This window comes from Balaenoptera ricei, chromosome 7, assembly GCF_028023285.1.
Source record: "Balaenoptera ricei isolate mBalRic1 chromosome 7, mBalRic1.hap2, whole genome shotgun sequence".
Taxonomy (NCBI): Eukaryota; Metazoa; Chordata; class Mammalia; order Artiodactyla; family Balaenopteridae; genus Balaenoptera; species Balaenoptera ricei.
In genome coordinates this window covers 34,100,563-34,115,432 of record NC_082645.1, presented here as the reverse complement: position 1 = coordinate 34,115,432, position 14,870 = coordinate 34,100,563, and the positions used below count along the sequence as shown (strand labels likewise).

Below are 14,870 nucleotides of genomic sequence, written 5' to 3'. Positions count from 1 at the left end.
AGGCATTGATCTTATATGAACCACATAAAAATGATTGTTTGGTGTTTAAAGAAAATGATGCATGCCACCAATAAAATACTAATGGAGTATTGATACCTGTTTTACTGGAATGTTTCCTTGCAGCACTTAGGCAATCAAAACTTTTAATTCAACAAGTAAATTCACCTGTGTTTGCACAGTTTAGGGTCGAATAAATGTTTATATTGGCATTTCAAAATACTCCTCGATTTAAGATACCAAGAATATAGGCTCTTATGACATGTATAGGAGAATTTTATATTGTGTTCTGAGTTCACAGTCATATTAACATATTTTTATTAATTAAGCAAAATTTTAAGAGGACTTTATGAATTAATGACAAAATTATACAATTGATTTGACCCTAGAATGTTTGTATCATGTTTTTGTAATAAGTGAAATCATAGAAATGTGTAATACCTGATTTTTGTGTTATTATATACTCTGATAAGTCCATATTAGATTTGCATAATTGATATGCAAGTGACAAGTAGTATATATACACCATATATATTAAATAGGATGCATAATACATAGTCTCTAAGTACTCAATTTTTTTCTGTACAGATTAAATGAATGTGTCTCTGTTACAGCAAGCCATGCCACACGTGAATTTGTGCACACATTTTTAGTGTGCATTTCCTCCCACTTCTCCTAAGTTCAAAATCTCCCCCTTTGACCTTACCCCAACCTCCAACTTCTGAAAAATCAAGTTCTTAGTTTAGCTTGAGCAGATATCTTTAACAGGCTTGTTTGAATAAATATGCCAAAATACTTTACATTCTGTCAGTATCTAGTCAGAAAATTGTGCATGGAAAAAAAGAGATGAAAAGAACTGAGACAGAAAGAAAATTAGTGCCATGGCAAGCTTTCAATACAGTATCTCTGAGCCAAGTTTTCTTGGTGAAATGACATATCCTCACTAAAATACCCCTTTTATATAATTATGCACCGAGCACACATAACCAAAAGTAACTTTTATTTTTGTTCCTTATCGAGGAATACATATTGCCGAGGCTAAGAATGCGGAAACAAAAGCTGGGATAATTATAGCTAATTTAACTTTGGAAAACTCTGATTCTCCAGCAGTCCAGCATATAACCGCCCAAACTGAAGTTATGTAACAAGGTAATATCAACAATGAGAAACTGCATGATAAAATCCTGCCCAAAAGTGAAAAATGCTAATTTTGTCTCATTTAGCAGCTGGATACAGAAATGCTCATTAGTTTTAAGAGGGTTAATCCTTTTAACTTTTGCATATTGATATGCCAATTATGCCTAATTGTACAAGAGGCATCAGTCAAGGTAATAGTGCATAAACACATGAAAGTTATTAAGTACATCCCAACATGTAATAAAGTAGGTGTTAATTGGTAGCTGAGTTCTGCGGGCTATTGAGGTGGATAATTCATTGAGAGATGGATCACTTGTAATTTCTCTCCATAATTCCTTTTGCAGTCTCATGCTGTGATGTTTTCATGCTTGTCAAAAACAACTGCGGCATAGTGCCTTTTGTTAAACACAGCCAATAAAATATGTTAGGCATCATTAAATATACTTAACTTTTAAACTTTTCCAAAGGTACAGTTCTTACTGATAATACATTATAGAGATTCCAATAATTTACTCTAACCATTGTCTCAAGTTCATGGTTGAGGAACGTTTTAGCAGGTTTCAACGCCAAGTCAGGCTGGCCGTGTTGTGCCTCCCAGCAGATAATACTTTTAAATGAGAAAATAAAGAAAGAAAAATGCATCTCTCAGTACCTTAACTAGGGATATGTTTCTCACTTTCAAAATATAATCACTGGCTTCCTCATGCTAAATTTGTCTATAATACCTGAAGAAAGGATGATTAAAACCATACATTTCTCAGGTTCCTGAGATCGTTGTGGGTTAATTTTGCACTTGAAATTCGAGTGAAAAACAGCAAATAAATATAATCGGTAACATGCTACTCAGCAAGTTGATCTCATTTAATAACTCAGGGAGCTGAATATTTCATAGGCCCCTATGATATTAACAGAACACTCAATTAATAGCTCACATGTTACTGCAGGGTCACTGGGACTCACAGCCTGTCCCCAGCTAACCTATTTCTTGCTCTTGCTCTCACTGTGAGAAACAAAATAGATACGGGGTCCAAAAGAGTGGCTAACATTGCATAAATAATTTTGTAACATCCTATGGCCTCAGCTGCAAGTTACCACCATTATGGAAGAAAATTAACCAGAGGAGACTCATTGCAATCAGTGTGTTTAGTGGCTCAGGATGCGTGCAGGGGCAGGGACACGATTGGCAGTAGAGTTCATCTCTAAACTATTTTATTTCAAATCTTCCTAATGACACATTATGGAGACAAAATGGCTTCCTTTCCAAACCTTAAATCTCCACACCGTTTCAACTGTTCAAGCTCATTCCAAATCAGATTGTAATTTCCAATATCATATATTGTTGGGAGATTTTAAGGAAGAGATTTTCACGTTTTTTAAAAGATTTTTTTCTCAGTTTATTCTTAGCTAATTTTAGCCTCTGGCTTTTCAAAGTGATGTACTGTATTTGGAAGTACAAACACCACATGCTAGCATAACCTCATTATTTTTATGACACTGAAGCATGATAGTGGAGGCCCTTAAAATGAGTCAAAGGTGCTCTTCAGTCTAGCTCCAAATCCACTTTATCACTCTGGATTAAGCCCAGCTCTTCTCTCGCAACTGGGGATATAATTATGACTATAAGTAGGCAAGATAAAATGCATTACAAGAACAGTTTTCTCATGCACATTAGGAAAACAAATAAAACAAGGCTAATTAGCTTTTTTTTTTTTCCCTTCTTTTACAAAATTCTATGTATCAGGGAACTTGGGGTATTTGACTTACAGGTTCAGTGACCTTCCCAACATCGGTGAGGATCATGGATTTACTTTGGCTCAGCCTGCTGTGGTGGCTGTTGGCATTTTTGATTCTCATTTGCACAGCTCCAGCGCCTTGGCGGGTGGGATGCAGTGTTTCCACAGAGGTATCAGAATTTGTAGACTTCTGCATATTACAATGTTATCCTGAGGAAATATAAAAGCATTATATTATTCTAAGTATATGCTTTTCCATGAAAAACTCCTGGTGGAGTGCATATCCCTATACATCATTAAAGTACAAAAATGAAATAAAGTCTCCACCTCTTTCAGTGATGAAGAAGAAGGTAGTTACTTTGTAGTGCTTTTATCAATTGGACCTCTGTATTCCGACGGTACTGTATACGTGCCAGAGGATTTCAATTCATAGATAGCACACTCAAATTCTGTGTAGTTTCTTAATTCGATTAAGAAACTCCTAATAGCAATATGATATGGTCTCCCTTCTATAGAAATGATATTGCCAACTAAGCATCTTCCGGGTGTATGCTCGTTTCATTCACAACGTCTTTGATCTATCACCCACCCTATCCCAAACCACCTCCAGACACTACCACCAGCAGCCTTTTTTGGTGAACAAAAACCTCTGTGAATAAGGTCAAATTTAAGTGTGTAAAATTGGAGGAAAGCAAGCTGGTCCCATTGACTATCAAATATGTCGGCTTGGCCTCATTAGCATGGTGCAGGGTCCCAGTCCCCACCCCCACTTGCCATATCCACAGGGAAACATTAAAATTCCTTTGTCCACTGCCATCTGCCAACTGAACTAGATTTAGTCACTTAGTTGGACATAATATTTATGAAGACTATGAAGAAAGAGAAAATCAGCACATCAACACTATTTATTTATTTACATTTATTTTAATGGAAGGAGTCTGATTCAGGTAGGAAAATCCAGTGTGGGCAAATTTTAAAGGAGCGGCTGTGAGAAAACAATTCAGGAAAAGAAAACAAAGGGAATAAATTGGGTGGGTGGACCAGGAGGGCTTTTAGTTGTTTCCCAAATCCATAATCCTTTTCAGCTGCTCCTCCCCACCAGTTCCTCAAATGAATACATCTACTCTTTTTAAATAGGATATTTGCAATGCAAATATGGCTTCAAAGCTTCGAGAAACAGACCCTCTTCTAGCCTGAGTGTCCTCTCTATGTCTCACCTATATAGACATTTCATAGCTAGCCTAGGCACGTGGGTACAACATTAGAAAAAATTGTCACCCGTCAGTTATAGAAGCCAATATAATCCAAAAGAAGGATTATATTTTAAGGAGCCAACTGTTTTGGTACCTCTACTTGATTGGACAGACAACAGGGCTAGAATCACGGTAATGTTCAAGTTGAGTGGACACTAAAAGGATTAGAAAAGAATAAAAGCATTTTAACGGGAGGAAAAGTGTTTCCTCATAATTGAAGCCAGTTAGGCAATTGAGTGATATTGAGTGAGAAAAGAAGTTAATATTTACTGAGTATTTACTATGTGCCAGGCAATGAGCTGGTTTAATCCTTATAAAGTTCCTATGATATTGACCTTAAACTCATATTTTTGTAGTGGAGAAAAATGAGGATCAGAGTGACTAACAATTTTCTTAAGGACACTGGGCAGAAAGAAGTGAAGGAGTATTTATTTTATCCACCCCCCAGCCCCCCACAAAAAAAGACCCAGATGTCCATCAACAGATGAATAGATAAATTCTAGTTTATCTACACAATGAAATATTGCTCAACAATAAAAATGAATGGGTTACTAACGCATGCAACCACATGGATGAATTGTAAATTCATTGTGCAGAGTAAAAGAAATCAAGCCCCCCAGCAAAAAAGTACTCATTGAGTACTTACGATTTCACTTATATAATAGTTTTGAAAATGCAAACTAACATAAAATGAGAGAAAAGAGATCAGTGATTGCCTAGGGACAGGGTGGGCTCTGGATACAAGGAACCTTTTGGGGGTGATGGATTTGTTTGTTATCTTGGTTGTGGTGATGGTTTAACAGCAGTATACATATATTAAAAATGATCAAATTGTACACTTTAAACACTTGCGCTTTATTGTACTTCAGTTATATCTAACAAAGCTGTTTACAGGACAGTTTTATCAAGAATTCCTTAACTAATTTATTTTGCTATTTTATTTTAATTAATTTTGAATATATTCATTTTCATAATCATACATGAGTGATATATTTTAAAAACTTATCTAATTGAGAATAAGAGAGTTCTTTTGACAACGTTTGAAATAAAAATTTGAATAAAAGAAGGAAATCTTATCCCTGCTATTCCACAGCAATATGATGACAGCTACATTAATAAGAAGGACTTTAAAATGTATCAAATCTGACCACTATTGTATACATAAGGGATCTTACCTCTATATCTAACTAGAATAAGATAGAGAGGGATTTTATATATAAATGTGTTTTAAAAAGTAAATTCAATCACATGCAGATGATATAAATAGTTATTTCTCCATGTACCCCAGTACAGGATAATACATTTTTGGTTTTATTCTGTGTATTATTTATTATTGAGGCCTTCAATTTTTCTTAGCCAAGAGACATTATTTCAAAATAAGGCAAATCTCTGGATTTTTTATATTTATAAAGATGCTACTAATAAAAGCATGAGTTTTTTTCAGAGTATATTTCAGTGGATGAAGTAAGGATGAATGAAAGAATGAGAATCTAGGTACCGTGATTGTAATGGAGGCCTTGGATTCATTATAGTCAGACTGGTTGCATAAAAAGAGCCTATGATGACTTCTAGTGCAGCACTGTCTCTAATGGCCACCTTTGTGACCTTGAACAAGTCCATGGACCTCTGTTTCATCACTGGAAAGAACTGATAGTGAGGAGGCATGGGCAACTAAAAGGACTGCTATGAGCTGTAGGGTCCTTTTCACTTCTGATACTGCTGTGTAAAAGTCTGGGAGCTCAAGAAGTATTACTGCAGATTTACAGAGCTCAGTAGTTTTAGGTAGTTTTAGCAACAATGTAAATGCTTTGGTATGATCTGATGCCCAAGGATGTGAGTGAGGGTTGAGGGGATCTATGATTAAACATATAAATCTTTTCTAAAAAACTTGGGTTCTCCTTGGAGTACATTCAAGGCTTGATCTTCCAAATTATTCATTAGATTCAAACTCTAAGGTGTTGTGTTTGTAATACTGGTAAGAGAAATACTCGGGCTAAAGCCACTCTCTTCTGACCAAGAGCATGAAGCCACTGTATTTACACAGCCCCACCAGGTGCCGTTTATAGGGCATGTTGTTTCTCATACTCTGAACAAATTTCAGCGTCAAATCAACATTTGCATTCTTGTATTGATTTGACAATTAACCCATAATCTGCCTGGTGATGGGTTACTGTCAAAAGGCTGGATTAATTTAAAAAGCCTCTTATCTGGCTTTCCCATCTGTTTTCTCGAGGACAGTCTACAGAAAAGAATTTCAAAATCTTCCTCCTTCAGATCTTTCTTTTAAGCTGATCTCTCCCCCTACCAACATTAATGTTATTTCTTTTCTCACTCCTCTAGCCATCACTTCTTTTCCCAACTGACCTCATCTTCACTTTTTATTGATACTCTATTTATTGCACTCAATTTTTTCTCTTTATTCATCTTCTTTTGTATTTTGTTCTACAATGGCATTCACTTGATACTATTCATAGTTATTCTCATGTTTGCAAATATTTGGTGGTTTCTGATTTTGCAGAGCACCACGTTGCTCTGAGAAGAATACAGAAAACGACACAAACCTCTTCCTAACGTTTACTGAGACTTTCCTGAGTGGCAAGGAGGCTCCATTAGAGGCTGGAGATACTCTCTTTTGTGTTTTTGGTTTTTGTTTGTTTGTTTCAACCAAGTGTTTTACAGTAGTTTGGTGAGTTTGATAAAGAAATAAATCAACAATTAAATGAGAATAGAGTGGTGCCCAGGTGGGGAGAGAAGCAATGACATCAGACCACAGTGGATCTGGGAGGTGTGGAGAGAGAAAGTCCACAAAAGATCAGCTGATGCTGGAGCTAAGTCAGGGCAGGTTGGGCATTTTGGGCAAAGGGCTCAGCAGTGCAGAGGTATGCAAATAACTGTGAAATTATAGAGTAGATACTGAAATATGTCATGAAGAAAAACTATAGTACCAAGGAAATTCAAGGAAAAGGTAAGCGTTGGGTTTCATGAAGAAAATGGCATTTAGCCTCGGTGTGGGTGAGTTTGATCATCTTTCTATCCTCTTATTGGGCTGAAGGGTTAACTGAGAGCCTAATCCCTTCTAAGCCAACCAATGTTGTAAAAGGCTGGTATTCTAGACACTCTGAGGGAGAGAATTTGGGAAGAGGACTTTCCTTGGCATAATACACAAACATCTTGTATTGATGAGTTGAGTGCAAAACAGAAGGAAGCAGGACGCCCTCACCCCAAGCAGGAACTGAGGAAGGAGGGAGGACAGAGGAGGAAGGAAATCTAATGGCCAGAAATGACAGCTGTGTTGGTGGCTGTGAAACTTCTAACTGCTGTACTTGTGGGTTCAGAGATGATTTATTCTTATTCATCCTGTTAGAAACCTCTCATAGCAGGTGGATAAGGCCGTTTTAGGCCAATTTTGCAAGTTGTATTTGGACCCCACTTACAGTTCATTCTCTTTACACTCCAATTTTCCCATTTTCCCCTCACCTGCATCCTAATACTCATTTTTTCCTCTACAGTGCACACTATGATCCTTTTCACGTTTTGGCTGCCAAAGACCCCCACTGCAGCACCTACTTAGGCCCCATCTCATCTACAGGGTCAACATATCTGAAATTCCATCATCCATTCTTCCTTACTTACATCTTTTTACTTACATCCATCTGCTCAGTGAATCACTTAGATGTATATATGGGAGAGGGATGATTAAACTAATTAACACACTGTCATAAATGATTAGTCAGACTTCCCATGAACTCTCAGGGAATCATTTACCTGAATCTCATACCGGAAACTCTTCCGGCTATGTAGGAAAATATCTTACAGTAGAAAACCTTTGATTACTCTACTTTGTGTGTGATCTTAAGTAAATGTAGAGGCAGGTAGCATTTGTGACTAGGGATAGGATATTAGCATTGCATTCTAGTAAAGGGTGCCTCTTGGAGTTGTGGGACGTGATGGCCCTGCCATGGTGCTCTAGTTTTTGAGTCTTTATGAAAGAAGGTTCTAGGGGAACAAACTCCAATATAAAGCCTTCCCAACCCTGAGTCAAAAGAAACCCTCAAGGGTTTCTGCGCTCCCAATGCAGGGGGCCTGGGTTCGATCCATGGTCAGGGAACTAGATCCCACATGCCTCAACTAAAGATCCTGCATACTGCAACTAAAAGATCTCCCATGCCGCAACTAAGACCCAGGCAGCTAAATACATAAATAAATATTTAAAAAAAAGAGAGAAACCCTCAAACCCCAGGGTCCATCATAACTTGCTCCCAGCATCAGGGAGTGAATATAATTCCAGAAACATAAGTATCAATTTCAGAATATACTCAGAAAGGCAATGAAGAGCTCTAATCTGTGAGTCTTTCTGAGTTATTGTTCCAAGAATATACACAGGGTTTTGAAATCATATTCTGTTGTTCCACCTGTATTTTCATTTCTCATTGACCCTTAACTTTCTAGATTTCATAGAGGACATCGTAAAATCAATAATATTTTTCTATGCTTATTTCTATGCAACTTCGTAACATCAAACATTTTGTTAACTATAAGTCATATTAAGTTTCATGTGATCTACATGCTTATTCAGTATTTCTCTTGTTCTTTCTATAACATATCATCTAATCATCATCATCATCATCATTGTTACCAAATTCTATTAGAAAAAACATTGATGATGTATGCATTTATATTCTTACAGGTGGCACTAACCAGTAAGAATGGCAGGAGGACTAGATGCCCATGCTTGGAGAGAGAATGTGAGAAAAGAAAGGGCTAGGTTAAATAACAAAATAGCATGGTAAAGCTATTCAACTCATATTCCTCTTCCACAGAGGAAGATCCAATCAAACTGAAAAGGGCAGAACAAATGTTAAGTAGGAATTGATACAACATATATTACAAAAGGCAAATATTCTTTATATAGAGGGTTCTTACATATATTGGTAAGAAATATAATAGGTACTTGCAAAGGGCTTTGTGTCTATGTATTACTTCTCAGATAGCCCATATTTTGCAGATGAAGAAATGAAGGCTTGAGGTCATGGCTTACTCAAGGTCATGTAGCTACAAAGTGGTGAGGTCAGACTTTAAACCCAGGCAGTAGGAATGCAGAACGCGTCTGGGGAGCCACTTCTCTGTACTATCTCCCCATGAAAAAGTCCCAATAGAAAAAAGTAGTACTTAAATAGGCAAATCACAAAAGAATAAATGCCAATGGACGGTAAATATTAGCCTTGCTAGAATTAAAAATGTATATTAAAGCAAGAGTTGAGATGGCACTTTTTTTCCCTCATAAAACTAACAAAGATTCAGGGAAATTGGGACTCTAATGCTGCTGGTGAGAGGTGAATAGATGCTGTCTGTGGCAATCAATACCAGAAGCCTTAAACATTGCCTTTTGACTTTAAAATTCTACCTGGAAATGTATGCTTCAGAAACCATCATGAATGTATACAAAGTCTTAAAAGCTGTTAAAAATGATGTTGGTTAATATTAAATAAGAAAGCGTTCATATCTTAAGTAAAAATATAGGACGATATGTACAATATGATTTGTGAAAAAATATATTTATGCATTAAAAATATTGGAAATATATATTAAAAAAAAGGTGAATGACTAATAACAACACATTCGTTCATTTTGCATGTGTTTAAAATATCCATTTGATTTTTACAAAACTCTCCAAATAAATATCCCTGAGTTAGAAATTGAAATGTAAATCACTTAAGACTGGCTTCACAATTTCTGTAGACTTCCTGATTTTGTATGTACCAAGAGAAGAGCAAGAATAGCTTGTGATGTTACACTAGTTCCACTTTCAATACTGTTTTAAAAACAGGAAACAGAGATGAGAATGCACTTCATAAGAGCCACACAAACTTTGGCTCTGCTCAACAGACTTGGCTCAGTGATATTCTGGGCCTGATTCTCCCACTCACACTGCAAATACCCAAATAGGAATGAATGTGATATTTCATCTAATCATAAATTTCAAAGCTGCTCTGTCAATTATTTGTTGCACTCTGTTAATTACACTAAGGCTCAGCAGCTTGCCCTTTTGAGGTAGAAAGTGTATTTTTGATATCTCTTTCCCATCAGCAACATTAAAATAAAAATATATTAAGAATTATTTGAGTTAGTAGAAACTGAATAGGCACTATGATATTATCTACATGCTACAGAGCAGAGAAAATTGAAGTTCAAGGGTACAGACTCTTCCCCAAGGTGCCACAACCTGTTCAAAGTAGTCCCAGGGCAGAGCTCAAGTCCTGCATCTCCAAACATCCTTGCTTTAGTCATAGACCCCCAAGTCAAGTGGCAATTGTGTCTGGAAAAACAAGGTAACAAGAATTCCAAAGGAAATCTGACAGAGATCAGGTAGATAAAATGATCAAAGTACATCCATATTAAGTATAGATCATGTAAGTCTTTCTATTTAATCATTTATAAATGTCCCTCTGCTTTCTGACAAAACAATAGAGACTGAATAAATGTTTGCAGAATATAGAAATGGAAAACAAATATAGAACCTAGTTAATGCCAGAGTACATAGCTTAGGAAAGCATTACCAATAGGAATACCTTTGACCTAATTTAGTTCTTATTTTAAAAAGAATATGTATAACTTGCTCTGGCCAGTGGTTCTAAGGGCCAATGAACTATGGATATTTCATAAGTTAGAGGCTGCAAAGAAGCAATGCTTTTCATACCTTTTGAGGCCAACATTAAAGTATATTTGGAAAATCATACAAAATTTTAAAAAATATGAATACCATATTTCCGTTTCAGATAACCCTCTTCTTTATTTCTTATTTTTAAAAAATGACCACATTTTTGACCATCCTGCAATTTAGCAGGGCTCTGTGTTCTAACAATAGAGAACATCTCCCTGGAGTTTCAGCTTTCTTCAGGTGCTTAACATTTTTTTCTCTGAATAGAAGGACTCTCTTGCCTGACATGGATTCCCACTAAAGACTTTGTGAGGAGAACTGTCTCAGAGATAAGCACTGAGTGTGCCCCAGTGTTTTCCCATTCCATGGTCTTAGCCTGGGTTTTCACTGTGTGGCAGTGAGCTGTCTGGTCACCACCAAGGTCCTCTCTGCCTTAACACACAGGAACCTTCTGTGGCAATATGACCCAATTCCCTTTCCGGAATGTGTAAGAAGAGTTGTTTCTCCAGGCCTAGTAAGAGTGTGTGGAAACTCCACAGATGAATATGATATCTCTGAGAAACTCATTTCTGTCCCCTGGAAAGGTCTTCTACTGATCTGTGGTAGAGCACGGTCTGTTTGTTCCCCTGTGGAAATGACTTGTGGCAGTGGTAGCTCCAGTAATGTGTGGCACAACCTCCGTGCTACACTTGCCTGACAGGTCAGTAATTAACTTGCATTGCAATTGTTTGCCGTCTCCACCAGAGCATCCATTTACCAAAATAACATTTTAATTTCACTTTCCTCCCGGTTCACTCTCCTCTTCTTTCCCTGTGGCTTCTACATCTCTATTAAGTCTAATTTCCCAGACCACTTTCAGAAGCAGAGAGAGTGCAATAAAATTCAGTTTCAAAAATGTCAAATATAATGAGAAAGGACGATCACAGTAAAGGAATTTGACCATAGCTACCCCATTGGGTAACACTGTCTTTGACTTTGGCAGGTATTATATATAGGAAATGTGATAATAAGGCTTTGCATTTAGTTAACATATATCAGGAAATCTGGGTGATAGACTGCATTTACTGACAAAGTCTGGCAGATCATCTGCATGGATAAATTGTAATACAGTTATTGTCATTGCATATGGGCATCCTAAATGGTAAAAATGACAAGTAAAATATAAAATATGTTTTAAGTAGAATAAGACTGAACAAAACTGTGTGGTAGGCCACCTTGGTATCTTGTTGCTACCTCTCATCCCCTGGGCACCTTAGCCCATTAGTCTCCATCCTATTGGGAGCAAAGCAACTGATTTTATATTTCAAATACTTATTGAGCCTCTACCCTGAGAAACAGACTTGCTAGGTTTCACAGTTTCTACAAAAATTGTTAAGAATTCTGGGGTAGAGTTAGACATAAGCATGCTTGCTTACAATGAAGTCTGATAAGAGTACAATGGAGAATGGGACTGAGGGCAATTTCCAGGTGAAGGTGACATTGAACTTGATGTTGTATGATAAATAGGATCCAAAAGGCAGAGAAGGGATATCAAGAGCAGTGCAAGCTGAGATCACAAGATTTAAGGAAAAGCAAAGTGAACATTCACAACAAATGACAGAGTGGGGGTGGCTAGTTGGGAAACCTAGGGAGAGATAGTTGATTAGGGCTGGATTAGGAGAAACTTGCAGCTCTGTTAAAAAAAAGTGGGCTCTTGGGACTTCTCTGGTGGTGCAGTGGTTATGAATCTGCCTGCCAGTGCAGGGGACATGGGTTTGATCCCTGGTCCAGAGGTCATGGTCTCCATGAGGGAGATCCCTCATGCTGTGGAGCAACTAAGCCCGTGCTCCACAACTACTGAGCCTGCACTCTAGAGCCCGTGAGTCACAACTACTGAGGCTGTGCTCTAGGGACCGTGTGCTGCAACTACTGAGCCCACGTGCTGCAACTACTGAAGTCCGCATGCCTAGAGCCCGTGCTCCTCAACAAGAGAAGCCACCACAATGAGAAGCCCACGCACCACATGAAGAGTAGCCCCCACTCACCGCAGCTAGAAAGCCCACGTGCAGCAAGAAAGACCCAATGCAGCCAAAAAATAAAATAAATAAATAAATAATAGAAAAATAAAATAAATAAATTCTAAAATAAAATCTTAAAAAAAAAAGTGGGCTCTTATAGATCCCTGGAAACGTTGATGACTTTGTTTAAGGCATAATCCCTTTCCAAAAGACTTGTTGGAAAGGACCCAGAAGAATGGATCTCCAGCCACTGAGGCTGCACAATGAACAGTAGCATTCTCATGGGATGCTTCTTAATTAACTTTAAATCAGAATAAATATCACAGCATTTATTTGTAAACACTAATCTTATGAAAAGAGCACCCCATGACCTGGGGGAAAAACTTCAGGAACCCCACTTTGAACTTCCAGGTGCATGTTTAATGCTTCTGCTTACCAATCAAATGAACAGAAAGGTAAAGGCTTCACCGGAATGACAAAATGAAGCATTTAAGGAAGGGAGGTCTAAGGGTACAATTACATCTTATTAAGGGCATAAAAGAAAATAGTTAAGATTAGTGAAACTGCTTCTGAATTTCCCTCTGGTGATCAGGTAAGCAGTAAAAAATAGAAAAGCAAATAGGAACAAAATGCCTGCGTTATTGTAATTACGTTCAGGCGGCATAAGAAATTTTATGAAATGGCAATCTCCTTAGATACACAGGAGAACCGTAAGGGGCATAAGTAGTGCTGTCTTTTCTCTGTTTCCTCTGTCAGTTTTGAACTAATCTAGCAAGAAATGCTGAGCCATTTTCCGCCTCTTGCGTACAAGTATCAATTAAGGGAAAACAGGGTGACTATCTTAGGGCACTGGATGATGAAATGTCACTTAAGGAGAAAACATCAGCTGTAGAAGAAGTTGTTCGGCAGCCACAGAATTAAAAAACACTGGCAAAACAAGCAGTCTCACCCTCTGGGACAGGGCTCATTCTCTGATCTTTGTTGGAAGAGTATCAAGTGGACAAATATACATTCAACCTGCGATTGCTTGTTTCCTCAAATTTCATGTTCTATAGTATTTATTTCCTAAAGGACATGACTCAGTTGCAAAGCCCTTTTATCAAGTAGATTAAATCTAATCACACATTGATTGCAGTACACCAGGCTCCCTCTATCTCCATCTTGGCCTGCCCAAGTTAAAATATGAGGAAGCTGCATATTGCGTAGTGTTTGACAGTAATTAACGGGAGTCAGTAATTGACAGTAGGAAAATGTGGAAGACATTTGTTTTATTTAGCAAATCTGTTATTGTATCCAATTATTCTTTCCCTAATGCTCATGTCTTCAAACTCTGAATTGACTGAATTGGATTTCAGTGCCAAAGGGACCTGTCTGAGAATGGGACAGTAATATAGGCCACTGTTGTGACAATGACAGCACCATTAAGATAAAACATTTCAGCATATCTTTTTAAATGCATTTAAAAATTGGTTTCTCTCTTGCTCAATTATATATGCATAAAATACATTTTAAATAGTTTTTGTGTTTATGTGTGTGTATGTATATGACTGTGTTTGCATATAAAGTTCAATGAATTGTCACAAACTGAATGCACAATCCTGTAACCACACCCAAACCAAGAAACTCAACATCATCAGCACTCCAGAAGCCCTCTGAAGCTCCCTTCTGGTCACTATCCACCTCACCCCACCAAGGATAATCAACATTCTGTCTTCTTAGTTTTGCCTACTTTTGATCTTTATATAAAAGGAAACCTAGAGTATATACTTTTTAATTGCTGGGCTTATTTCACTCAAATTTTCATTTGTGTAGCTGATTGCTGTGTGATATTCTTTGGAAGCACCTGTGCAAAACTTTTGCTAATTCTTCTATTAGGGTGTTTGTCCTTTTCTTACTGATTTGTAGGAGTTGTTTTTATATTCTGGATACAAGTTTCTTTTTAATATATATGTTGCAATAATGATCCTTTTTTTCATTTGTAGGTTGTTTTTTACTCTCCTACTGTAATATGTTCATTAGTAGAGGTTCTTAGCTTTAATATATCCAATTTATCATTTATCGCCTTTTACGATTAGTGCTTTTTTTGTCCTCTTAA

The 14,870-nt window shown here is 37.2% G+C and overlaps 1 protein-coding gene across 1 annotated transcript in view; it reads right to left on the bottom strand.

Moving 5' to 3' along the window:
* Nucleotides 1-14,870, bottom strand: part of ARHGAP15 (Rho GTPase activating protein 15) — a 609,009-nt gene that overhangs the window by 576,516 nt on the left and 17,623 nt on the right. The window contains exon 2 of the mRNA XM_059927125.1: nucleotides 2,899-3,077. Coding sequence (XP_059783108.1) covers nucleotides 2,899-3,063 — 165 coding nt within the window. The 5' untranslated portion in view covers nucleotides 3,064-3,077. The remainder of the gene's footprint in view (nucleotides 1-2,898; nucleotides 3,078-14,870) is intronic.